The 26783-nt window shown below is 44.6% G+C and overlaps 1 protein-coding gene across 1 annotated transcript in view; it reads left to right on the top strand.

Moving 5' to 3' along the window:
• SMTNL2 (smoothelin like 2) overlaps nt 1-23232 on the top strand; it is a 44383-nt gene extending 21151 nt beyond the window's left edge. Inside the window, exons 2-9 of the mRNA XM_084650600.1 lie at nt 6081-6168; nt 6944-7186; nt 7887-7949; nt 10210-10285; nt 12561-12734; nt 13412-13529; nt 15017-15168; nt 21646-23232. Coding sequence (XP_084506726.1) covers nt 6081-6168; nt 6944-7186; nt 7887-7949; nt 10210-10285; nt 12561-12734; nt 13412-13529; nt 15017-15168; nt 21646-21772 — 1041 coding nt within the window. The 3' untranslated portion in view covers nt 21773-23232. The remainder of the gene's footprint in view (nt 1-6080; nt 6169-6943; nt 7187-7886; nt 7950-10209; nt 10286-12560; nt 12735-13411; nt 13530-15016; nt 15169-21645) is intronic.
• The last annotated feature ends 3551 nt before the right edge of the window (nt 23233-26783 follow it).

The following is a 26783-nucleotide window of genomic DNA, read 5'->3' as shown; positions in this document are numbered from 1 at the left end:
TCTGTTTCAGTGGAGGTTTGCTGTTATTTATCTTGCACATACAGCATCATGGGGGTGTTTCTGTAACTCTTATTCTGCTTGCCTCATCTGTGGCAAACCAGTCATGGAAATATTTTGTCAGATGAGAAAATGATTCCCTACAGTTTGTAAATTGACATTATCAAGGGGAGAAGGATCAAGAACTGAGCTACCTTTTTTGTGTCTGTTTGTAAAGCTTGTGGAATTCTTTGTGGGTTTTCCTTAAAAAAAAAAAGTCAGTGGTTTTTACAAACATCTATTATGAAAGGATGGGATTTTCAGAAGCGCGCCACACTTATTTCCCTTTGCTTCCATTGAAGCTGATCAGAGCTTTACCACTAATTTCAATGGGAGCAGAATGAGGCCAGTACTGAGCATGTGTGAAAATCCCACCCAAACCTAGCAACAGCAGCTCAGCATTCAGGAGGAGGCTGTCATCAATGATAAGCTGCTCTGCAGGGCTATGGAGCGAAGTTTGATCTTGAACCCTGACTGCATGCTGCCTCAGCACAACAGAGAGGAGGCAAACAACCCGGCCAAAGTGTAAAGGCAGCAAATCAGAACACCAGGGCATAGCCTGACCCCCATGTTACATCCCTGCTCACTGCATGATCAAAACATGGGACCTCCGACTCGTTACCGACTATGCGCCACCATCAGCACTGACGTGACTTCTGAAATCAATGGAGCTATGCCAAAGATGATTGGGCCCACATGCTAATTGTGACTTGTGCAGATGGGAACCATGTGTGGAGTCCACTTTACGCCCTGTTGAAATTTGAATAGATGGGCCATTATTTAGGGTCAGACTGTCTCTGGCTGGTGCCAGAGTGCGATAGCCCTTCCTCTCACCCCTCTCTAGGACCAAGAACAAGTGCAATCCCTGCCCTCAGGGGAGGCTAGAGAATGCTGTCTCTGGGCAACCCCCAGGAAACAAATGTTGTTCCCCACAGCAGCGCAAATGGGGAGTAACTTCCCTAAAGTTATGTTGCTCCAGTTTTACACCAGTAATTGAAAGCTGAACTGGGCCGGTGGACTGACTGTTTACACTTATCACATCATTAACTTCAAACTTGTGAGCAGTTCCATTAAAGTTAAGCACATTGCTTAAGTGCTTTGCTGGACCAGGGCCTAAGTCAGTAATGGGTGGAGGGCTGCATGCTCTTTAGACATCAGCGCACAGAGCCTTGGTAAAACACTCCGGTCCTCAAGGTGAAGATGCTCCACTCACTTCCGGTTCCATGCTTACAATGGATTTTAGTGGATAAGAGCACATTTGGACCATGGGGCTTGCTACTGCATGATATGGAGAGGGAGCACCTCATCCAATGGGAGTGCTGAGCACTGCCTGAGCGGGAGCAGCTCATCCAATAGGAACGCTGAACACTGCCTAGAGGGAAGCACCTCATCCAATGGGCATAGGTGCTAGAACTATGGGTGCACCCCCTGGTTTGAAATGGTTTCCATCATACACAGGGTTTACAGTTTGGTTCAGTGGTTCTCAGCACCCCCCACTACACAGATTGTTCCAGCACCCCTACCAATGGGAGTGCTGAGCACCGCCTGAGCGGGAGCACCTCATCCAATGAGAGTGCTGAGCACCGCCTGAGCGGGAGCGCCTCATCCAATGAGAGTGCTGAGCACCGCCTGAGCGGGAGCGCCTCATCCAATGAGAGTGCTGAGCACCGCCTGAGCGGGAGCGCCTCATCCAATGAGAGTGCTGAGCACCGCCTGAGCGGGAGCGCCTCATCCAATGAGAGTGCTGAGCACCGCCTGAGCGGGAGCGCCTCATCCAATGAGAGTGCTGAGCACCGCCTGAGCGGGAGCGCCTCATCCAATGAGAGTGCTGAGCACCGCCTGAGCGGGAGCGCCTCATCCAATGGGAGTGCTGAGCACCGCCTGAGCGGGAGCGCCTCATCCAATGGGAGTGCTGAGCACCGCCTGAGCGGGAGCGCCTCATCCAATGGGAGTGCTGAGCACCGCCTGAGCGGGAGCGCCTCATCCAATGGGAGTGCTGAGCACCGCCTGAGCGGGAGCGCCTCATCCAATGGGAGTGCTGAGCACCGCCTGAGCGGGAGCGCCTCATCCAATGGGAGTGCTGAGCACCGCCTGAGCGGGAGCGCCTCATCCAATGAGAGTGCTGAGCACCGCCTGAGCGGGAGCGCCTCATCCAATGAGAGTGCTGAGCACCGCCTGAGCGGGAGCGCCTCATCCAATGAGAGTGCTGAGCACCGCCTGAGCGGGAGCGCCTCATCCAATGAGAGTGCTGAGCACCGCCTGAGCGGGAGCGCCTCATCCAATGGGAGTGCTGAGCACCGCCTGAGCGGGAGCGCCTCATCCAATGGGAGTGCTGAGCACCGCCTGAGCGGGAGCGCCTCATCCAATGGGAGTGCTGAGCACTGCTGCAGAGGGAACTGATCACTGCTGCAGAGGGAGCTTATACCACCCTCATTACCATAGTATTTGAGTGTCTTCCAGTAGTGGATAAAGCAACATGACTAACATCTGTGTGAAGTAACTTACTGTATAGCAAAAGCCAAAGCAGAAAGCTTGGCTAATGGACAGAACACAAGTCAGAGGTGTCCCCATTTATGTTACAACCTGGCCCTTTTCATTTTAAAATGAGCCTTACGCTTCAATTCTGCACAGGCCCAAACGGGCTAAATACTTCAGCGTGAGCTTAACTTTAACATGATGAGTAGTACCACTGAGGTCAGGATAGGCTGGCTTCTCTAAAGTTTTGTGTGAATCACAAGAAGTGAGTAACTAGTGGCAGGTAATTTGGATTTTTAAAATTCTAATAGCAACAGAGGTAAAATGTGTTTGTTTATAACTTATGGGTCCAGATCCTCAGCTGCTGTGAATGTGTGTAGTTTAATCAAGTGTTATGGGGCTATGCTGATTTACACTGGCTGAGGATCTGGCTAATGACGTATAAGTTAACAGCATTCTAGGCTATGTCTACATTTACAGAGGAGTGTAGCATACAGATACTGCACACCCAGCTAGCACAGACATAAATAGCAGTGTCGATGGTGAGGCACTGCTTAGACAAGTAGAATACAGACACACCCGAGGCTTAGTTGTATATATATCCTACATGGCTCTCTCTATACGTGCAAGCAGTCCCACCTACGTCTACGCTATTTTTAGCAGTGTAGTGTCCTGCTGCCCTCTGCCCTGCCAGATCCTTTCACTGCCACGTGTAGCTACACACCACAGTGTGGATGCAGCTGGCTTTTCACTGTGATACATAGCTACACTTACCCCACACGCTGTCACAAGTGTAAACAATAAAGCCCTACATGTTGGGCTAAACTCTGCTCTCAGTAACACTGGGGGTAAATTCTGGGAACACCATTCAATCCACTGTGTTGCTCCAGATTTACACTGGTGTAACTGGGAATAGAGTATGTCCTTCTGCATTTTTGCCAACTTCAAGAGTTCACAAGTTATGAATCAGGCTCTAAAATCATCATTGGCTTAATTATGATTTTTTTAAAAAAAAAAATAATAATAATAAGGCGTTATTTTTCTTTGCCTCCAGATTTCTGCATCTTTAGGTCACGCTCAGTTCACATTTTCAGGCTTTTCTCCATAACCATAACGGTTAGAAATTTCCATTTAAAAAGAAAATGAAAACAGAGACTCATAAAATCACCTGCCTCCAGGAGCTGAGGCTTTAAGATAAACACCAAATATTGTGAGGGTTGGGATAAAATGATGTGAGTGTGCAACCCTGCGTCTGGTGGGATTTTTTGTTTTGCTTTGTTTAATCCTGCACTCTGAATCCAGGGAGAGAGAAATTGACATATAAACTGTTGCATCTAATGTGACAACCCACTTGCACAACTGACTGCTTTGTTTTCTTTCATAATTTGCTTAGATTGAGTAAACACACGGATGTGTTGCAGATTTTTTTTTAAACTTTTGGGCCAGTCTGGTGTAAAGTCTATTTACAGTGACATCAAACTTTCCCATGGACTTTAACTTAGGGAACTCGCAGTTTCCCATGAACAGGTATAAATACCACAAACATTTTTTAATCAAAATAATCATGTGACTGCGAAAAAAATCTTTTTTTGGTCCCTTGCAACCAAAAATTGTGTACTTTCTGTTGGATGACAAAACCAAAACATTCTTGGCTGATTTGCCTGGAATTAAATTAGCAAACATCTAAAAGTAGTGTAGTTTTCCAAAAACAACATTTCAAAAGTTATAAATTGTAACTGAGTCATAAAGTGCTGTGATATTTACTTTTCCCCTAATACTCTTTCCATATGTCATCTAATTGTAATGACTGTCATTTTATCTGCCTTAAGTCGAAAGAACTTGTGTAGAACATTAAGCAGTTTTATGCAATGTCCTGTACATGTTGTATAAAGAAGATTCATGTGTAAACATAAGGGACTCTTCAAGTTAATGTTGAGAAGAGTTATGGGCTTTACTCCACAGCTTGTCCCAGTGGAAAACTTTTACGGGTCATAAATTATACCACCGCTGTACACAAAGGCCATTAAATCATTCCTAAGGTAAAAATACTAGGTTAGGATTTAAACTTACAATAAGTTAGGCTCAGCAACTGGATTGTCTGTGTGGAGAAAAAGTTGTCTTTTATTTTGCCCAACCTGTACAGGAGGGGGAATAGATTTACTGGGATACTGCTGTAATAACTTGGACCTCACTCCTGCAGTCAGTCCTGATGTGTGTGACTAACTTTACTCACAGGAGTAGACCTGTTTAAGTGGATGGGGCTATTCAATTCAGTGAAGTTTTACATCTGCATCAGTGCTTGCAGACTTGGGCCCTCACTCTGTTTCTGCATTGATTTTCATAATGTGCATGCAAATCCTGGGTCTGATCTTGTGAGGTGCTGAGCACCCTAAACACCCAGCACCTCTTTTAGGCCCTGATCCTACAAAGGCTTAACTTTACACATGTGAATAGTCAGACTGGCTTCAACAGAACTACCCACATGTGTAGAGATATGCACATGCTGTAGCTTTTGCAGGATGGAGATATTGTGTCAAAGACAGTGCAGAATCATTTGAAGACATGACAAAGTTGGCTATAAAGCAGAATAAATTAACTTTGTGCAGAAGAACTGTGACGCATGACTGGTATGTGCATCTGTGAAAAAGATCACACTCAGTTCACTGAAAGGTACAGACTGCACGTCTCTTGTCCTGGGGTGAGATCTTGGCACTCTTCAAGTCCATTGGAGTTGTGCCATTGATTTCAGTGGAGCCAGGATTTCACCCGTGGTGTGCATACCACTGATCTAAAGTAGACAGCACTGATTTTGATCCTGCTTCTTTCTGCTCCCAAAGAAATCAACGGGAGTTTTGTCATTGACTTCACTTGGAGCATGATCAGGCTTCATTTTCCACACTGTGTTAAATTAACAGCAGATGTGCTCACCTACAGTTCCCTACAAGTGGATGGCAGTGGTATTTGCTAATATTAAAAGCATGTCAGCTTTTAATATTAGCTGCCCGTCTTTTCTGTATAGCAGAGGGCTTTGTTTTAAGTTGCAACACAACTCTGTAAGGTTGGGGGGTGGGGGGAGGGGGAAGGAGCACCAGAACTTCCAAGGTATTAAAGTAACAGAGGGTGGAAAAGGCAGAAATTAGTCTTTTGTGTGATGCCCCCTGTGATTACAGAAAGTCCCCCACCTGAGCGTAGTGTATCCTCTATGTGCCATAGGACGGGAAACCCCCCGTGCGTAATTTGTCATGAAAGGGGTGCCAGGGCTCAAACAATTTTTTTACATTTATAACTGAGGCAGCAAGCCCAGAGTAGTCGGGGCTCTGAACTGCCAAACCCAGAGGCGCTGGGGCTCAGCCCTGGCAAAAATTAAGCATCAGAAACCCCTCCTTTCCACACTGTGCTCCTGAATAATTTGGCTTTTTGGGGTAGGGGCTGTCTCCCACTCTTTTGCCTGGAGACTATCACAATGGGACCTGATCTCAGCTGGGGCCTCTGGATGCTATGACAGTGACTACCATTAATAATTAGAAAGCCAGAACATCGTTCAAGTGTTGCGTGTCATGTTTTGGCAGAGCGTGGACCTGGATGACCACAACGAACCTGAGACTAGAAGAGTTTCTAATTCAGCCATAGTTGAAAACGGACACCAGTCTTTGTCAGGTAAGAGGAGAGAAGTGCTCAAAATTAGTCTTTTCAAGATCAACTGTGAATGCAAAATATTGCTGCTGGTCAAGAGCTCAAGTCTGTCAGGGTCTGAGTAACTCTCTAATGTAGCCAGTGTCTTCCTCTGGAAGTTGCTCTGCATGGATACTGTACTAAGGCCCTGACCCTGAAAACTTAGGTATATGCTTGGTTTTATTACCATAATTAGCCCCGTTAACTTGTTCGGCCCTGGTTCTGCAATCCCTTAGGCACATGCTTAAGACCCATCATCAGCATGACTTCCAATTACTATAACAGGACTTTGTATTCTGAATGCCTTCCTGTCCATACATTTCAAAGGACTTTGAAAACTATTAATTAACTCTCACCACCTGTCTGTGGGAAAGGTCTTATTATCTCTCTTTCTCAGAAGAGGAAACTGAGGCACGGATGGTTTAAGTGAACCAAGAAAGAATAAAGGAGTCCTGCTTCCTAATCCCCAGCAGTAGGCACTAGACTTAGTGGCCCTAAAAGAAAACACAAGTGGATTAGTCGTCTGAAGAAGCTTCTCTAATTAAGAATTTTAAAGAGTAGAATATGATCAGTTACTTCTAATTTATATCTGAGTCTGTGAAATAAATGACATAATCTGCTAGGGGAAAATTTGATTGTTATTCCAGTCTTTCCTAAAATAAAATTAAATAAAGCCATGGTGAATAGATATTGTTGTGTATTATTAAAGATATCTGTCAATAAAAGTATTTCTCTCTACTTGTTTCCTTTAATACCCTAGGTCAGGCAAAAGTCTCACAGGAAGTGACCTCTTCCCTTCAGATGTCAAACTCGTCCCCCGAGGCACATGCCCCTGCAGTAACCTTACGGATGCCCCACCTTCCAGTTACTGCAATAACAAGAGTATCAGAGAAGTTTTCAGGAGAAACCTCCACCTTATCAGGAACTAGTAATGCTACCAGTGGCCTGATAGGGCAGAGCAGGAGCCAGAATGAGGCTGTGATAAAAACTTCCAGCCAATCAGGTAAAAGAAAGTTCTAGATATGAAAATAATTTGCTCACTGAAGCCAGCTCTGATTTAAAAAAAAAACACAACAAAAAAAAAGCTCATATAATTTGATTCTTGTTCACACTATTCAGTGTTCTTTTCTGAACTGCACTTCATGCAAAGGTTAGTGGCTGTGATGTTTATAGTCCAGTTTATCTGAGTCTAAGTCACACATTGCAGATTTTACATAGACGTTGCTCCCATTGGGGTTAGATAGGACCTGATCCAAAGCCCACTGAAGACAATGAAAGTCTTTCCATTGACTGCAGTAGTTTTGGGATCAAGCCCATAGTGGTTTGCTCACAACTTCCCCGTGAGGAAAGTCTTGTTGTGCCTGTTTTACAGATGAGGAAACTCAGGTGCAGAAAGTTCAAGTGACCTGCCTGAGATTTCAAAGAGGAGTGAGAAATGCAGCCTGGAATAAAACAAAGGAATCCTGACTAGAGTGGGCTGGAAAATAGGAGTGGGGTAGGGGCTATGGACCTGATTCTCCTAATGCACCAGTCTGACACTGATGGAACGTCACTGAACTCCTTATTTGTGAAAGGAAAGTCCAGCCTCATTGCCAACGAGAGAAATTGTGTCCAAATAAAAAAAAAAATCCCTCCTCTCTACCTGCCCTTTTATTAAAACAAAGAAACAAGCAAACCCCTCCTCTGTCTTCTTTGCTTTTCAGTGACTGCTGTGAAGACCTGGAATTCAAGTTCTGTGAGAACAATGGGCACCTCCATAGCTGCAGGTGGGTGTTATTTTCTCTGCCCTTCAGCATGGAAGGTATATCCAAAACTCACATTATTATGCTAAATAGTACAGGGTAGCCAATGCTGCAGTGCTTGGGGGTTCAGATCTGGTCCCATCTCTGCTGAGTAGGATTTGTCTATCCACTAATCTTTAATTGGATGGTTACATTACATCAGTATGTAGTAACACTAAGAGCGTTACAAGGCTGCATGCAGAGGTCCAATTTAGCCCCATTGAAGTCAAGGAGAGTCTTTCCATTGACTTCAGTGAGAGTTAATAAATGAATTCTTAGCAGAGGGCAATGGTCCATTCAGACTCAGGGCATGTCTACACAGCAAAAGCTGTTCTCTTGAATCCAGCTAGTGCAGGTAACAGCAGTGAAGATAGTGCCGCGTGGGCTTCAGAGCTGGCTAGCATGCCAAGTACATACCCAGGGTCTGTGCCAGTCTTGAACTACTTGCGCTGAATCCCGTGCTATACTGTCTTCACTGCTATTGTTCACCTGTGCTAGCTGGATTCAAAAGAGCTCTGGTAGGCTAGCCTGTACACACCTTTTGCTGTGTAGACATGCCCTTGGAGTAGTTTGCCACTGGGGTTTGGATGATCCAGCCAGAGCAAAGAAAAGCCTTCAGTTTATTTTGGATTTTCCACAATACTCTTTGTCCTTACCACAAACACTTCATAAATCACACTCCCAGAAGGGAATTTATTCTCTTAGCCTTCGAATGGTTTGTCTAGCACTGAGGCCATGGTGCTACCAGATCAGACTGATTTTGCGTTCTTTGCTGTATATTGGGGCAAACTTGATTTTCTAGAGGAGAGAATGACCAGATACCTCCGCTGTGGGGAACATGGAGGGAGTAAGGGCTGTGTGAAGCTGCAGCCTGTAGAGCTGGTGGAAAAAGACTTTAACATGGGTGGTATACAAATGAAGGCAGATCAAACCCTGGTACATATCAGGAAGGCTGCTAAACAGAGCTGCTTTGGTACAGCAGCCACACAACATGGGAGACTGAAATTGCTGGTACCACCATGGCAAAGCAAATTCACTGGAGATGAGTAGCAGGGTTTGAAAACGTTTCTTTTCAACATCTCACCCCTTCTTCAAGTCACGAATGTGTAAAAGGACAAAATGCCTCAGCCTCTCAATTCACGTCGAAACAAATGACTTGAACTCTATCCTAGAATGCTGTTAGTCCACATCACAAAGCTGTTACTCTCTGTAGACAGCAATGCCATTTGGAACCGATTTGCATAGTCAGTTCTGCAGGGATGCAGAACGACACAGCCTAGAAAACACATTACTTCTTAGCACAAGGGTCTCCCACAGGCTTGCACGTTGAGGATCCAGACCAGCTGTGGGCAGAGGAGCACAGGAAAACTTGTCCCTTTATCGTCTAAGGATTAAGCCTGAGATGAAGAATCTTTACATTCAGTTTTCAAAGGGCGATTAAGTTTACACTTGAAAACCTAGGGCCCAATTGCCTTTTCATTTCCAGTACCAGGGAATAAATCAATGAGGTCGATGCAGCTACACGCATATGAAACTGATGGAGAAGAGAACCGGCCCCTTAGTGTTAATGCTGGGTGAGCATGTGCTTCATTCCCATGCACAAGTACTGAACAGGGCGGAGACCCTGGGTTGTGTCTCCAGGAGGCATGATACAGAAGATGCAGCCCAGGGAGAGGCAGGGGCAAAGCTTTGCTGTCAGCCACCTTTGCACCCTGCTGAACCTGGGCTGCTCGGGGGGGCTGAAAGGCCCTTGGTGGAACTAAAGCAGCCTGTGGAGCAGCTGCTTTAAATTATATCAGCCTCCCCACAGCTGCTTATGACTTGCCAGAGTGACCACAGCAGCCTATGATATAGTACCTTTTCCTGATGCTCTGCCCTGACATGCCCTGGCTCCATCTCCAGCATGCCCTCTACTCTGGGACTGGCGGGAGGGCCAGTGTAGGTCTGCCTGCGGTGTCCCAGCCCAGTGTCTGCACCAGGGGAATTGTCCCATAGCCCCTGGGGAGCTGTTTATTGCCCTGTATGCGACTATAGTGGTGCCTGGGACAGCGGGGAGAATCTCTCCACAGGAAATCATTAGCTCATACTGGCAGAGGTCTTTTATAGAGAAATCTGCAACTTTTCATTGCTGTGAGTAAGAATAAATGTGTGGCCACATGTCAGGAAATAGATTGAAAACATGTGGGGGAAGGAGAGAAAATACTTTCAACACTGATGCATCTTGTTTTTCTTGCTGTTTATACAGAGAAAAGCACTTCCGTCACAAAGTCTACGTCAGCCATGAGCTATGGATTGACTAGTGGAACCAAAGCTAGTGAAAGGTAGGATCTTTCCTTGATTGTTTCAGTGAGACTTTTTCTGAGTGTGTTCAACATAGTCTAAATGCAGAGGTCTTCTGTTGACTCACCCTGGCAGCCAGACCAAGTGGGTCCTACTGGCTTCGGTCTAAAAAAGAGTTTGAGTGTCTCTGAGGCAGAAAGAAAAGGAGGACTTGTGGCACCTTAGAGACTAACAAATTTATATGAGCATAAGCTTTCGTGAGCTACAGCTCACTTCATCGGATGCATGCACTCCTTTTCTTTTTGCGGATACAGACACGGCTGCTACTCTGAAATCTGAGGCAGAAGGAACTAGAGACCGGAACAGAGAGAGATCCTGCAGGTTTTCTCAGGAACTGTCAAGCTCACAATGATGCTTAGACTGGGATTAGTTTGTAACGTAAATTAACAGCAAAGGCAAACCCCAGAAATGGGTTACTGTGTTAGGAGCAGGTTGGGAATAGCATGTGGTTACCTGCCCTGCATTACAGGATAAGGGACGGATGGGCTTGTGGGTCAGGCACTGGATGGGGACTTGGGAGATCTTGGTTCAGTTCCTGGTGCTACAATAGACTCCCTGTGTGACCTGGGACCCTTAATCTCTCTGTACTTCAGCACCCCCCCTGTAAAATGTGGGTAACAATATTTCCCTACATCACAGCCATGTTGGAAAGATAAGTCCATTACTTTGTGTGAGGGGCTCAGCGAGGGGACCATATAATTACCAAGATAATGTGATAACCTTTGATCTAGCCGGTTCCCCCAGCCAGTGCAGGATTGTTCCCTGCTGTATACTTTATTGTGCTTTAGCTAGGCTAATGACCTATGTCTTCACGCACGGAGTGTTCCACCGTCATACAAATCTCACTGTCAGAACGCACCAAGTTCAGAACCTTGCTATTAATTGCCACGTTGCTAGCCCTGTTCTAATCCCAGCGTGAACAGGCACAGATGGGATGGAAAAAGCTTAGAGATGTCCTTTAATAGCCATGCCTGGGCCTCTGAAAGCTCCTTTTAAAGCACTCAGCTGTGTAAAAGTTGTTATTTTGGGTCTATTTTTGGCACTTGAATGCATGACCCCTATCAAACATCCTTAGTTTGACTGGCCTGCAGCTTAGCTTGCAGCTTTAAGTTTCTAAACTCCTTGCAGAACACACTATGACTTTCTGCCTTCACTCCAAAAGGCTGACTACCACACCTTTGTGATTAACTCAAAGTCACAGTTGTTTAGTATAGGATTACACAGTATCACAATTACTGCAGCAATAGCAAGGCATCCTCAGCATGCAAAACCTCAGCATGCAAAACCTCATCAGGAAACAGGGGAGCACAGGTTACCTAAACCTCTTAAACTGGGCTTGCATCTGCCCTGAAAATTTCCCTGCACAGGGTTTTACATTTCTTTTGAACAACTAATAAGTTAGGATGCTACACCCGCTCCTTGGTGGCTAAGTCATAGGAGAATGATCATCGTGGGCTTAATAGTAGATCTGCGTTTGATTCACAGCTCTGTCGTGGATAATGTGTGATCTTGAGCCAGTCAGTGCCCCCATTTGTGCCTCAGTTTCCCCCTGTTGGAAATGGTGGGAACACACCCATCTTCACATGTGTAATATGTGGCTTAAATCACTAATGTTTGTCAAGTGCTTTGGGAACCTCAAATAGAAGTGCAAAGTGATAGATAATCCTGTATAATATAATCCAACTGGCCTGCTGGTGTAAATTGGCCAGGGTCCATTGGAGGCAGTGGAGCGACACTGACTTACAGGAGCTGAGGATTGGGCTTGGTATGAGTGATTTAGGAGCCCAAGTACCAAAAATGTGACTTATGCCCCTAGATGCCTAAATCTCATTGCAAATTAATAAGGATTCAGACCTTACGTGCCCAACACTTAGATTTTTAAAGGGATTTAGGAGTTGCTCTGCTCAGAATTGCAACGGCTGATTTAGATGGCTAAGTCCCATTTTCAAAAGCAATTTAGGCCTAGATATTTATTTAAGCGCCTAACTCCCACTGATTTCAATGGGAGTTAGGCATCTAAATACCCTTGGAGACCTGGCCTTTTGCAGTCTACGTCCTCTGACCTTTCAGTTTGATTTAGGTTCCGAAATACCCAAGTTACTTTTGAAAATGGCTAAGTTATTCACACGCTTTTGAAAATGTTTATTCCATGTGTTTAGGCTGCTGAAGTTTTGCTGTTACTGATCTCAGTGCTTGGTGGCGATACCCAATGTTCCGGATAGTTTCTCTTAGAGTGTTTTTGGTGTTCTCTTTCAGCAATACCATTGACAGTTACTATGATGTGACACCCAAATCCTGCTCCCCACCTCCGACTGTACATCGCCAAGTGGAAAGGAGGCGAGAACTGGTGCGGTCTCAGACATTGCCACGCACTTCAGGAACACAGGCCAGGAAAGCGCTCTTTGAGAAATTTGAGCAGGACAGTGGGAAGTATGTCACTCCTTAGTCCCTCTTGCATCCAAAGGGGGCTCAGTAATGGGAAAATATTCTGCTAACAGCTTATAGCAGAGGGATCTCCAGATTTGGGAATTTGAGCAAAGGAAAGCTGGGGCCTGATCCAACTCCACTGAAGGCAGTGGGAGAATTTCCAGTGGGTGCTGGCTCAAGCCCTTGGCGGACACCTCCAACCAAGAATGAAGATCCGGTAATGTCAGGAGGTCAATCTGAAAGGGACAGAAGCCAGGAAATTCAGAGCTCAAGCTGTTGTATATTCACTCCCCTGGCCCAGTGGGTGTTGTTCAGAAGGGAGTGTTGTAAAAACCTCCCTCTGGATGGCTCATAAAAGGAGATGGATTTCATGGTCTTATAGTGTTATCTGAGAGCCAACAATATGTACTGTGCTTTACAGGACATGGTCCTTGCCTCAATGTTTATACTGTAAATAGAAGGTAGAGGTGAAATTCTGATTCTTTTGACGTCAACAGGGGTTTTCCCTTTAGCATGGTTAGGACCAGGTTTCCCCTATGCATGCCTCACATAGGCAAGGGGTGGAAGAAGAAAGGTTGTGTTTATAGGTTCTTTACCGTCTATGTCAGGGCACGCAGCTGATGTGAAGACATTCGGATTAGTCTCCTCTAGTCAAGGTTTTCTCCCTTTTCTTCTTCTAGAGGAAAAGGAGAGTCCAAAGCAAAGCTGAAGCGGTCACAGAGTTTTGGGGTTGCCAGTGCAAGCAGCATTAAGCAGATTCTACTGGATTGGTGTCGCTCCAAAACCATAGGATACAAGGTGAGAAGATGTCACTGCTTTCCATTTTAATTCTTTCCAGGAACTTCTTTGAGTATTTCTAGAGAAACTGTACTCAAAAAGTGTGTTCCACAGCTAGTGAATCTAAAATACACTAGACCATGGGTTACATTTATCACTGGTCTCCAAAAACCCCAAGAAACGGTGTGTGTATTGCTTAGTTCATTAGAAGTGAATGAGACTACTCACATCATTGAAGTTAGTGCTTAAGGGCTAGATTGTTTAAAATATTTAGGCACTCAACTCGCCATAGGAGTTAGATGCCTAAATTTCTTTAAAAATCTGGCCCTCGGTGCTTTGCTGGATTGAGGTCTGAATTGTTTGCGTTTACAGGATCCATCTTACGTTTGTGCACTCTCTGCTAATGGCAGTGTGTGCCTCCTTTATTCTATATAGTGAGATGTGGATAGGGCTGGAGATTACTCAGTAGTACTATTACCTGGAGACAAAGATAACTTAGTTATGCAGTAGACCAGACTACTCTCCATTGGAATTAGAGATGTTTAATCATATTAAATGCTTGAGGTTAAATTCTCCCAGTTTCAGCATGTTCGTGTCTATGGGATCGCTCCAGTGTAACGAAGAGAATCTGACCTGGGGGAGGTTCCATTAATGTTACATAGCATTAAACTGCATTGCCTAATGCAATTGTGAGGGAAAGGGACAATTTCCTAGATTTATAAGAACAAAAGAATGCCCATGCTACAGTTCCATTCTGAGAAAACAAAATATTATTGTTGTTGAACACTAAACTCAAGGGTATGTCCCAACAGATAATGAAACCATCAGTCTGACTTTTGTAGGGTGGGGAAAAGTCTAGCATCATGAAGCAAAAGAGCCCAGTTCCATTTCGTTACACGGGTGCAAATCCAGAGTGACTCTGGCTCTTTGCTGTAACGGCAAATGGACCAGTTTCTGCACTGTCCTACACTGTGTGCAGTCCCTCTGGGGCAAAGTGTCCCCTCATTTACCTTCAGACAACTCCCTTAAAGTTAACAGGGCTAAGTCAGTACTAATTTGACCCTAAATGTGAAGCAAGCAAGTACAGGTTAGTCTTTATACGACACTAAGCACTACACAGAAAAATACCATCCTCCGGTTAGTGACTACTCCATAGGTATAAGTAATACTCTCGAGTAAGAGTAGATAAAGACAGAGGCTGATCCAATGCCCACTGAAGTTAATGGCAGTGTTTCCATTGTCCTCACTGGGCTTTGGACCAGGCCAGTAGACTAAACATCTGCTTTGCACCTGTGCTAACTTTCGCAAAAGGGCTGAGGATGCCAATTCTCTTAGCTGAAATAACGTAATGGGTGTACAAACAAGGAAAAAAAACATAAGGCATCTGCTAAGTACTCTGCATGTTCCCTTTGGTGAGTAAGAGAAGGGCAAGAATACAGCCGTGAGTGAAGACGGCTGCAGTTCCCAGCTCTGTACATGGCCCTAAAGCTCTGTTTGCATTCTGACAGCACCTTGATCTACAGAACTTCTCCTCGAGTTGGAATGACGGGATGGCATTCTGTGCCCTGGTGCATTCTTTCTTCCCCGAAGCCTTCGATTATAATGCGCTTGACCCAGCTAACCGCAAGCGGAACTTTGAGCTGGCTTTCACCATGGCTGAGTGAGTATCACTTTAGATCTCTGTGAAGTGCATCCAATTAAAGTCTCACAAGACTGTGTGGCAACAGAGTGTGATCATTTCTCTCTCATACCCTCCATCACAAGCTCACCCTTCTTATGCCAGAAAAGGGTAGTAAGACTTTACAAGACATCACATGAAGCAGGAGGCTCAGGAATCAAAAGAGGCATTTTTAGCAGATGACTGGTAATCAATAAGTTGTTGCAAAGAAACTCCAGGGCTCTGTGTCCCAGTCTGTCTTTGGATTCATGCACTCAGATTCTTGCCTGCCAACTCCAGTTCTCTATCAACCAGAGCTATTATATACACAAGGGATTTAGGAGCATCAGTACCATTTGAAAATCTCCCCCATAACGCTTAGCACCAGAGTATCTATAAAGCACTTTTCACTGTAGCTTCTAATAGCTGGGTCCTGCTCCCACAGCAATCCATAGCAGTCTTGCTACTGACATCCGTGGGAGGCAGGACTGTGTCTTTAGAGTGTGGGTAGGTGCACTAACATGAAGTTCTGATGCACTTGATTTAGGTCTGGAAATTCATGGTTTTCACTTTAACACTTTCAGAAGACTTAACTTGACCTTTCTATTGCACATCATAGAGCTTCCATTCAGGTTCCATTCAGTAGCTTAAATTAACCTGGGCTGTTATCTAATCGGATGTTGTTTCCCTCTAGTCCTTTGAGGGAAATAAGTTAAAATAGCTTTTACAAATTCTGCTGACAGTAATTACTGCATGTTCCCGACAGGTGGCTTTTCTAAATCCATGTAAATATCCATCTGGAAAGCTCTTAAACCTTATAAATTTTATTAATTGAGATTTGGAAAAAACCAGAAATGGTCTTAAGATGGATTAGTAGTAACTATGACAAAGTAACCAGATCAGACCATATGACTCGTAACTGTTGACAGCCGATTGGATTTCAATGTAGCAGAGAACAGAATACATGCACTTTCCTTGAGACAGCTGGAGGGTGGGTTATACAGGGTGACTTACAAGCACTGGAAGATACAAACTGAATTTAAAAGAAGTTATTATTCCATTGTTAGAAAATTGGGTCACTTTAAAAATTACTCTCAGCCAGATCCTGTAAATTGGCGGATGCCATTGATTTGACTAAACTGGTCTAGCTCCATTGACTTTAACAGCGTTACACTGATTTACAGCAGCCTGGGATCTGCCCCTCCAACTTTAACTTACGAGGTCAAGGATTCTTTGCCTTTGAGTTGAAAAGTTTAGGATTTGGAACCAGGAACCAAAACAACAGTCCCAAGAGTCATGATACCATGGTGCCTAATCAGTCAAACTCACATTTACAATACTCTAACTTGGCAGATAGGACAACTGCCTTTTGGCATCCCCTGAAAGGGAACAAGGGTGGCTATTGCAAGGACACTTGCAATGAGAGATTATCCCCCCCACCTCTCAATAAGCCTATCATGGCAAAGTATGTGCAAGACACGGCCGTTGTCTTTATTCTTCTGTAGCTGTAAAATGATGTTGATCCGTGAAATAAACACAAAATTAAGTGGTGAAACAAAGGTAAAACATGCATCGGTCAAGAGGCTGTATATGAGTGGTCTTTGGGCAGACACTAGTTGTGGTGTTAACATACGAAATAGCGAGGGAAGTGGAATGCAGTACCAAAGGCCTTTTACTGGTCCTGCTATGCGTGTTTACAGGATGTACAGAACTAGTATGCCGCTGGCATATATACACAGCAAGATTCTGTGTACTTGCATTTCTGCAATCGACACTTTCCTTAAACTGAATTTCTCCTGACTTTTGGGTGACTAAGGAACATACTATCAGACTCTCACGTTTGGTTTTTTTGTTTTAGTGGAATACCATTGTTGTTTAGAACAACACTTATTTTGCTTTGTGAAATACTGTTAGGAGGGACGAAAGTTATGTCTGTACACTCTTATCATTGTCAATTAAAGTAATTAAAATGTCAGCCTAGGGCTCTGTTGTTAACACACGCATTTGTCTAAGGGCCCGTCTCTGCTGGGGAGTGATTTGTACGGGTGTAGTTAGACAGGCACAAATCCCAGTGTAGACGTGCTGCACCAGTGCAACTTAGTGTGGTTTGAAACTGGAGTAAGCTGCAGCAGGGCTTGTCTACACGATGCGTTAGTGCGCCTCAGTGGGGTTTGAATTGTAGTGTACACCAGCATGTTGTACGCTAACTGGCCCACGTGCACCCTGCTAACCTACACTAAAAGTTCCTTAGTGTGTGTTGAGTCCTGTTTCAAACAGTACTATGTTAACATGCACTAGGGAACTTTTAGTGCACGCCAGGGGCTCCACACAGGCCAGTTAATGTTTAACACTCTAGATGCAGACTAACACACTGTGTAGACAAGCCACCAGTATTTCATCAGTGCAGTACATTTACACTAGTCGTTGGCACTGGTGTAGCTACACTGGCACAAATACCCTTAAGGTCTGTCTATATTGGGGTACATCTACACAGGGGTAAAAAAATCTACGGCTGGCCCGGGCCAGCTGCCTTGAGCTCACGGGGCTCGGGCTCCGTAAAACCGCTGTGCAGACGTTCAGGCTTGGGCTGGAGCTCAAGCTGCGGGATCCTGCAAAGATGGAAGGTCCCTAAGGTCTACGCAGCAATTTGTAGCCCCGGAGCCTGAGCCCAAGTCAGCTGACCCCAGGCCAACTGCAGCCATGCCGTGGGTCTTTTATCTCTATGTAGACATACTCTAAGTCTCTTAACTAGGACTTGAAAAATATTCAGTACTATTTTGTTCCATAGACGGTAGCAAGAAAAGCAAAACTACCAAGGGATGCCAGCTGGTGAACTATTGATTATAGATCACAGAACTCTCCCAGTGTCACATGGAGTACAGGTTCACTTGCTATTAAAGGCAGAGCCGATTTAATTGCGTTTCCCAGCTGCAAAGGTCTGCAGATATATCCCTCCAGACTCCTGCAGCTGTGTCTTCTATTGCAGGCCAGTGGGAACTTCAGATGATGTTTCCTCTCTTTCTTCCCAAGAGTAAGCATCAACAAAGCTTTGGCCTAGTCAAAGACCAAATCCAAGCTAATGAAGGAGCAGATGGCCTAATGGAGAATGTAGTATTAGCACTCTTCTTGTTAAAACCCTAGTGTGCTCTAGCTCATTGTAGCTTCATAAAGGACCTGATGTCTGAAACTCTGGGTCGTGCTATAAAAGCTAATCTTTCCATTAGGCCAGTCGTCAACATGTATTGGGAGCGTTCAAAGTTAAAATCAAGAATCAAACAGCACTCAAAGCAAATCACAAGGAAAGCTCTGAAGTGCTACAGTTTATGGAAAAAGAAAAGGAGGACTTGTGGCACCTTAGAGACTAACCAATTTATCACGAAAGCTCATGCTCAAATAAATTGGTTAGTCTCTAAGGTGCCACAAGTGCTCCTTTTCTTTTTGCGAATACAGACTAACACGGCTGCTACTCTGAAACCTGAGTTTATGGAAAGTGGCTCATTTTAACAGTTTAAAGCATTCCACTAAATTCCGTTCTGCCATTTTCTACATAAAAAAACATTTACTGGTCTTAAGGGGTTTGACATTATACTGAAGCTTTATTAGGTAATGGCTGCAATGTAAGTGTGCCATCTCAGTGGGATGATTTTATAACCAGCCTTACAGTGTTATTTCACTACTCTTTGGGAAAATGGGCTCTATATCCTCTATTTGGACAGAGAAGAAGAACCTACATCCTTTCTAGCTTTTTATGATACAAGTCATAGGTGACTCCTACTGAACTTTTCAAAAAGAAAAGGAGTACTTGTGGCACCTTAGAGACTAACCAATTTATTTGAGCATGAGCTTTCGTGAGCTACAGCTCACTTCATGGATGCATGCCGTGGAAACTGCAGCAGACTTTATAAGACTTTATGCAGTTTCCACGGCATGCATCCATGAAGTGAGCTGTAGCTCACGAAAGCTCATGCTCAAATAAATTGGTTAGTCTCTAAGGTGCCACAAGTCCGCCTTTTCTTTTTGCAAATACAGACTAACACGGCTGTTACTCTGAAACCTGAACTTTTCAAGTAACCATCATAACAAAGAAACCGAGGTTTACAGACGCTTCAGGGAGTTAGTTATCCAACTCTCATTGACATTCAGCGGGAATTGGGCAACGAACTCTGAAACCCCTTTGAAAATCCCACCCTAATACCCGATTTAGATGAGGTCTGCATGCGAATCTCGCCCCGCTGGAAAGATCAAAAGTATGCAGCAAGTGGTTTAGTTTTCTGGAGTGAGATTTGCAAGTCTCCTCCTAGTTATGTCCATGAGAGTTGACTTCAGTGGTAGCAGAGAGGGGCTAGTGCTGTGCATTTCTGAAAAATCTCAGCCCTGCTTGTTAGGCGAAGCTCTGTAAAACAGATTGAGGGATCACACCACGCAGTTGCGTCATCCTGCGTGTTTTGGCACACCGGATCAGTGAGTGAGACCAGCCAGGGTTTGCTAAATTCATAACAAAGGGGCATTTTTCAGCTATTTGATAATTTTGTTCAATTACAGAAGGAAGGAAATTTTAAGCTGCTTGACCCAATGTAAACATGACTCATACTCAGCTGCTGTGCAGTTTAACTCGGGTAACAATAAGAGCACTCCATGGGATACACAGTCAGGTTCAGCATGCTCTTTCCAAATAATCACAGGATGCAGCAATGCACGGCTACAGGCACCTACAGCTTTTGATGTAGCTTCAAACACTGTAACACTGATGTACAGTAGGCCCCACTCGGAGTGAAGTTTTTCAAATCAAAACTTCATTAGAACTGGAATCACCGTTTGCCATGAAGCAAAACTCGCACTATAAAGGCCATGCACCGTATTTGAGCTCACTGCAAGCGAGGTCAGTCATAGATAAATAAAATGATAGGGGAAGAATCTTTCTTACTCCTGCTGCTCATTAACAATCCCGTGAGTAAGCCTCAAGATTTTTTAGCTGGTTGATTTCTGACATGAACTATAATAGAATGCATTACCTCCCACACGCCTCTCTCATGTCACAGGGTGGCTCTGTACAGCCCTGGTTTGGGCTTCCCCTTTTCTCAGGACTCTCTTAGGTTTCCTTATGGTTAACACCATCCCAGCCTAGGGCTGGTTCAATAATATTTACAGTTCCAAAACAAAAAAAATCCTCAGATAAAGTCCATCACCACCACACACACATTCATACTCAGCTTTAGCATGTACAGCCAGTCCTGGAGCTCTTCTGCTGTCCCTGTTGGCTCTTCACTGAGCAGCCACTCTCAGTCCTTCCTAGCTGGAATTCAGCCTTCTCACGCACTAGCCCTCCCCTTATTCCTTAGGGGCTCCTGGGCTCTGTACCCTCTACCACAGCCGTCTCCCCAGCCGGAGCTGAGAGAGATCCGTGGGTAGTCAACCTTCCCCTACTGGTGCCTGCCCCTTTATAAGGCCCAAGTGCTTTCCCTTAAGCCCAGTTGGGCAGCAGGTAATCAGTCCCAGGTGCACTGGACCCCTCCCTCCCTCTCCAAGGGACCAGTCATCCTGTGGCCCAAACCCAGCTTTTTTTTATAGCCAAGATGGTGTGCCGAGATAAATGTGGGCTAGACCACAAGAGACTCTGAAAATTCAGTAGTAACCTATTAGAGAAGAGCTGCCTGTGGAAATGTAGGCTTCCCCCTGGCTGTTGTTGACTGCGACCTTGGTGTTTTCTTTTAGACCAGAGAAAGACTGGTCTCTCTCATTTCCTTCCACATGACTTGGGTTCTACTGGACAAACCTCTGTCTGCCCAGTGTGCATCATTCCACAGCCCTTCTGTCACCCCAGGCCTCAACAGACATCTGCTCTTCTGCCTCATCCTGGATCCTAGCCTGTCAGCCCTGATCCTGATGACTATCCAGGACTGCTGCCTGGGTCACTCCCACCTAAAACAAACATCCAGGCCTTCCTCATGAATTCCCTGGCCATTTCACTTACCCCTGTTGTCCCCTGCAAGCATCCCTACTGGCTGACAGAACAGCCCTGGGTTCTCCTCTGAACAACTGGAGTGACCTGGGCTTCCTTTCTCCTGCAAGTGGGAGAAGAGGATTTGCAAACCCGAGGGACCCTGCTTGCTGAGGCCCAGGGCAAGGCAGGGGTACTGTGGCATGATGAGAGATAGGGATGCATCCAGCAAAGCATTAAGGGCTTGATCTAAAGTCTATTGAAACCAACAGAAAAAAATCCCACTGAGCTTTGAATCAGACCATGAGAAGAAAGGAGAGACGTGGAACACGAATGTTCCCTGCTTACAGAAAATGGCAGCCTTCAAGCAATACATGAGCTTGACTGTTTCAGTGTTAACTACAGTGTTATAGAGATTTCTTTGATAGAAAATTCCACTGTTTGATACAAGCCCAAGTGATTCCGATATCGGGGTAGCAAATGGATACTGGAAATTGTTGGCAATAACCCTGTTTGATGGATCTGTTTTGGTGTTACTGCAGGAAACTGGCTCACTGCGACCGCCTGATAGAAGTGGATGACATGATGGTGATGGGACGCAAGCCAGATCCCATGTGTGTTTTCACCTATGTGCAGTCACTGTATAATCACCTGCGTCGCTTTGAATAAACCCACCAGGGTAGCTTGAATACAACCCCATACTGAGATGACTCCAGTGTTTTCTCAACAAAAGGAGAGCAGTGTTTTGAGAATAGAATGTGGCCACTATTGTTCACGCAGAAGCTCGTTATCGTCCCTGTGCTTGCATTCAGCCTTGTCCCTGCTTATACTGTTGCCAAGCAGGGCCCCAAATAGTGTTGATCACAGCAACGGGCCAGTAAAATATAGGGAAAGGCAGAAATCGTCATTCTGGTGCTAGTGATAAGTTGTTTTAAATACAGTTGTGTTAAAAGATTGAAGAAAGCTAAATTATAAGTCTCCTTCTGGTCAGCTTGGGACACATGGCTCTGTATGGTAAGAGCACCTCTGCTTCAAAGTCATTCTCTCCTACCACCGTTTAAGCCACACAGGAGAATGTAGATGATGTTTTCTACTCCTCTACCCAGTGTAACACACAAGAAACAGAAGGCAGCTTACACCAAGACTTTACAAAGGAAGGCAGCCTCTGCTCTAGTGAATACAAGTTATTTGACTTCCACCATTGCAATATCACCGTGCTCAGGTGTGCTTATTATGTTATGTGTGTGCGCGCAACGTGACAGCCTCTGGTGGGGGTTTTTAAAAATCAGTGGCCCATATGGGGATTGAAACCACAGCCCAGGGCTAAAGGAGTTACATACTTCACTTGCAGCAGTAGTAAGCTATTATCTTTTATCTGAATCAGCTGCTAGGGGCAAGGGACACAACCCAAGTGTCTGAGCTCAAATCCCCATATGGGCTATTACTGTGTAACATACTCCACCAGCGTGTGCTAGTGGGGGGGCCAAACCTGAAAATCTTTTGCTCCAGTGGTTGGTTGAGGCCTGTGCAGGTCCTGGCTTAAGTCCTTGCTAAGGAGGCATGGGGGGAGCAGGGCTGTTATTTGTACGCATTTATGTACGTGTTCATAAATTTAGTGCTTACAAACCAGCGAGTCCTCGGGAGTCCTATTTAACAGGTGCAGCACAGGCAGCAGCGACGTGCCTCCACCCCAGCCCTAGGAGAGATCTCCATGATCCATTCCCTCCTCGGCCTCCCTGCTGAGGGGGCCTGCTAAGGTGCCACTGAGTATAAATGATTTGGGAGTTTTGGAACACCTTGGGCTATTTCTGATCTCAGTTAACCCACAGTAACGTCAGTGGTGTTATTCCAAATTTACACTTGTGGGGGAAAAAAAAAAAGATCAGATTCCACCCTCTGGCTTCTGTTCACTAGATCAGCAGCTTTGTTTTTGCAATGAATGTAAAAAAACTGAAGTCCCACCCCCCCCGAACAAACTAATAGAACGTAACAACTGCCAGGCAAGCAGATTGCTCTTGCTAAAGAATGGTTTTTTTACCTGTATCTGTTTCTGTTCCTCACAGATATTTATAAAAATGACTTTGGTTCTGTATTGATGACCATTTATAATAAAATATATGTCAAACTCCTTTTGGTTCAGTGCTTCTGGCTGAGTGGAGGATAGAGCAGGAAAGAGATTCCCAGAAAAGTTTTTTCAAAACTGAAATATATTTAGAATTTAAAGGAAAAAAAAACAACACACTGGGTCCCATTGTGATCTCAGTCACAGGGCTGTAAATCCAGAGCAACGTCATTGGCTTCAGGATGTGACTGACGCCGCTGGGTCCTTCTGCAGTACAAAGGATAGTAATAATATTTAGTAGGCTACAACTATTTGCATGGTAGGGACTATCACACCTGCTCTCTGTATGAGTGTTGTGCTCCCTACCAAGGCTCCTCCTTCATCTACACGGAGATGACCCACTACTAAGGATAGTAGCCTAGTACTCAGACTGAATTCAATTCCCTGCTCTGCCACTGATATCCTGTATGACCTGGGCCAAGTCACTTAATCTCTCTGTAGAGATGAGAAACTGAGGCTCAACGGGGTAAACAGCACTGTCCTACTGCCCAGGGGTGTTGTGAGGGTAAATATGGTAAGATGTGTCGATACTATGATAATGGGAGCCATATGGGTACCTAAGATAGATATAGCTCAGACTGTCCCACAGATCATCCTGCTTCTCCTCAGTTGGCTTCTAAAGCCAGCAACTGCTGCCTGCTTCCCCCCACTCCTCCCCACCCCACTTTACAGAAAACTGGCAACAAGAGTTTTTTAAAATGTAAATAGTAGTTGAAACTACAGTTTTTAAGCATGTGCAGCTTAAACACTGGACTTGCTAAATATACCAGGCCAGATCCTCGGCTGGGGTCAATCACCATGGCACCCTTGAAGTCAATGGAGCTACAGTAATCTGGCCCAACTACGTCACTGCAGTCCCCTTCTGTACAATGCACAAGCTTGCTCAACTGAGTCAACACAGAGGGACAGGAGGCTGGCCTCTCACTGCAGAGTTAGGAGCCAGCCCAGAAAGGACAATGATGCTAACATGATGCTAACATGGATTGCTAAATGCACCATCCCTGCAGGATTTTCACTCCTTTGGCCACATTCCTATTCCTGTTGAAGTCAATGACAAAACTTCTGTTGGTTTCAATGGGAGCAGGATTACTCTCTTCCTTATAAGAACTACACTGTGAGCAATCACTAGAGAACCAGCACGCGTAAATGTGCGTGCAACTGTCGAAAAAATTACCAGGCTGAGGTGGTTCAGGCAGTTCCAGATCTGTTCGTCCAATGGACTGAACTCAGCAAATGAATTTTACATGGTCCAGGTCATAGTTTGTTGAGTTACAGATCTTCTCCCCCTCACTGCCACGTTCTCATCTTATCCAGCCTATTTTGTTCCAACATCTGAAGCAGGACTTCCAGATACCTTGCAGAGATAATTACATCACAAGCCTAGGGCTGAGCCCCTCCTTTGCCAACTGCATAGCAAAGACCAGGCAATAACCAAGTATTCTCTCACTACAACAACTTTCTAAAGTTTGGTTGTTCTGAACAGTGGGCCAGTTGATAAGCTGGTGTAAACACATGCAACTCCATTAATTTCCAAGGAGCTTCTCTCAGTTGCATCAGCCTAAGTTTGGCCTGAAACTGAACAAACCAACACATGGGGGTTGGGGGAAAGACAACAAACAGAAGAGCTATTGACTGTAGTTACCCCCACCACTTCCCTCACAGTTTTCAAAGGGAATTCCTCAAACAGGAAACACACACTGAGATTTCCTAGTTGCACTTCAATTGTGAAATATTTTGCTACCCCCTTCATGCTGAAAAGTGTTGGATCAATTCAATCAGAGAGATGAGCCCAAGCTACACCATTCCAATCTGGGTCTGAACTTTCCCAAAGTTCAGAAGGATTTGGATGGAGAGAGTTTTCTTCCAATCCAAATAGTTTGGTCAGAGTTTTGGATCAGGTACCAAACAGCCCAAAGTTCAATGGCATTTGGAGTGGGAGTTTGGCTCAGGCCCCATCTCTTGTAGAATACATTATTGCCCAATATAAACAAGGCTGGGGCTCTTGCTTTTCTAGCAAACTGGAAAAGAATAAGGAAAAGCCATTAACCGAATACGTAAACTGACAGTTCAAGCTGGGGGGCATCCTGTTGCTTATAATGCAGATATCCTGTTGCTAGTGTCACAGTGGAAACAATTTGAAAGCCTTTATGCACATCTGAAAAATATAAGGTGCCACATCCCAGTTACTGCTAACCTTCTAGCTTTTACGGAAGTGGATGGAGGTTTGGCACGCTTTTGCCAACTTGTCAGATAACACTTTGGTGTTCTGAGTTTTAACATTGTCCTGAATGACCAAAATCATGATGGAGAGTAAAGATGTATACACAACTATTGCTCAGCAAAATGTGTTCTGAGTTGGAAAGCTCTAGATTGCTATTTCACAGTAATAGTCAAAGTCTTTATCCTGTTGAAATGCTCTGAAAGGAAACCTGTCTTTAGAGCCAGAACATACAGACCCTTTCTCACAGCACAGCATCACTATTTTCTCCATTAACATGGTCAGTAGGGGCATTACAGTATGATTCTTACTAGCCATATACCTTGCATCACCCCAGATTCATTCACATAGGCCCCCACTCAAAGGGCTCGCGCTCCATTGATTTCAATAGGACACAAGCATGAACTTAGGTGCTTTGCCAAATCAAAGCCAAATGCAAATCTACTGAGGCACGGAAAGCTGAAATGACTTGCCCAAGGTCCTCCAGCAAACCTGGGTTCTATTCCTGGCTCTGCTACTTGTATGGTGGGGGTATGCTGCTTGTATGCCCCAGGTTCCCCATCTGTAAAAATAGGGATAATAATAGTGACCTGGTTTGTACAGAGCTCTGCAAGATACACTGATTAATAGCATTATAGAGAAGATATATTCATGAAGCAGTCACAGGCCAAATATTGTGCAGCACCAGACTTCCTCTCCTTCACCGTTTCAGACGTGGCCACTGACTTTGTCTTTTGCATTTAGCTAGTGGCAAGTAACTATTATTTTACAATTATGAGATATTCTTGGACATCTGTTTTAAAAAAGAAGAAATATGAGAGCTCATTATAAAAAATGAATTCACTTTCAGCTAAATTTAGCCTTGTCGGAAGTTTTTTGTTTTTTTTAAATCAACATTGCAAATTTTGAAAATTTTCAAACCAGCTCTACACCACACACATGTATGTATATTGCACTGGCAACTTTTACGCCTTCTTCATCTTGTCGGCTTTCTCAATTTGTTAATAGTATGTGATCTAATTTATAATGAAATATAAAATTAGTTGTGCACGAGCTTGCACTAAAACTGAAGCCTTTAAGGGACACCTCTGCTGGATTTCTTTATATTAATTTTTACGGCTCCACAAATACCTATTCTTCAAAAGGGAGAACAGGAGACCAGCATTTAATAGAGATTAATAAAAGTGGTATATATCAGAGTCAACGGCAAATGGCAGTTTTGAAATAGATGGCTCACTGGTTTTCTAATGTCCTTCTAAAACAACTTCAGAGCCAGTCCTCAATGCATACAAAAGAGCAATCATATTGTTCAGTGGCACTTCAAGCCTCCTTATAAGACC

The sequence above is a fragment of the Lepidochelys olivacea genome (assembly GCF_965140295.1).
Source record: "Lepidochelys olivacea isolate rLepOli2 genome assembly, chromosome: 17".
Taxonomy (NCBI): Eukaryota; Metazoa; Chordata; order Testudines; family Cheloniidae; genus Lepidochelys; species Lepidochelys olivacea.
This window is presented reverse-complemented; position numbering and strand designations above follow the sequence as displayed.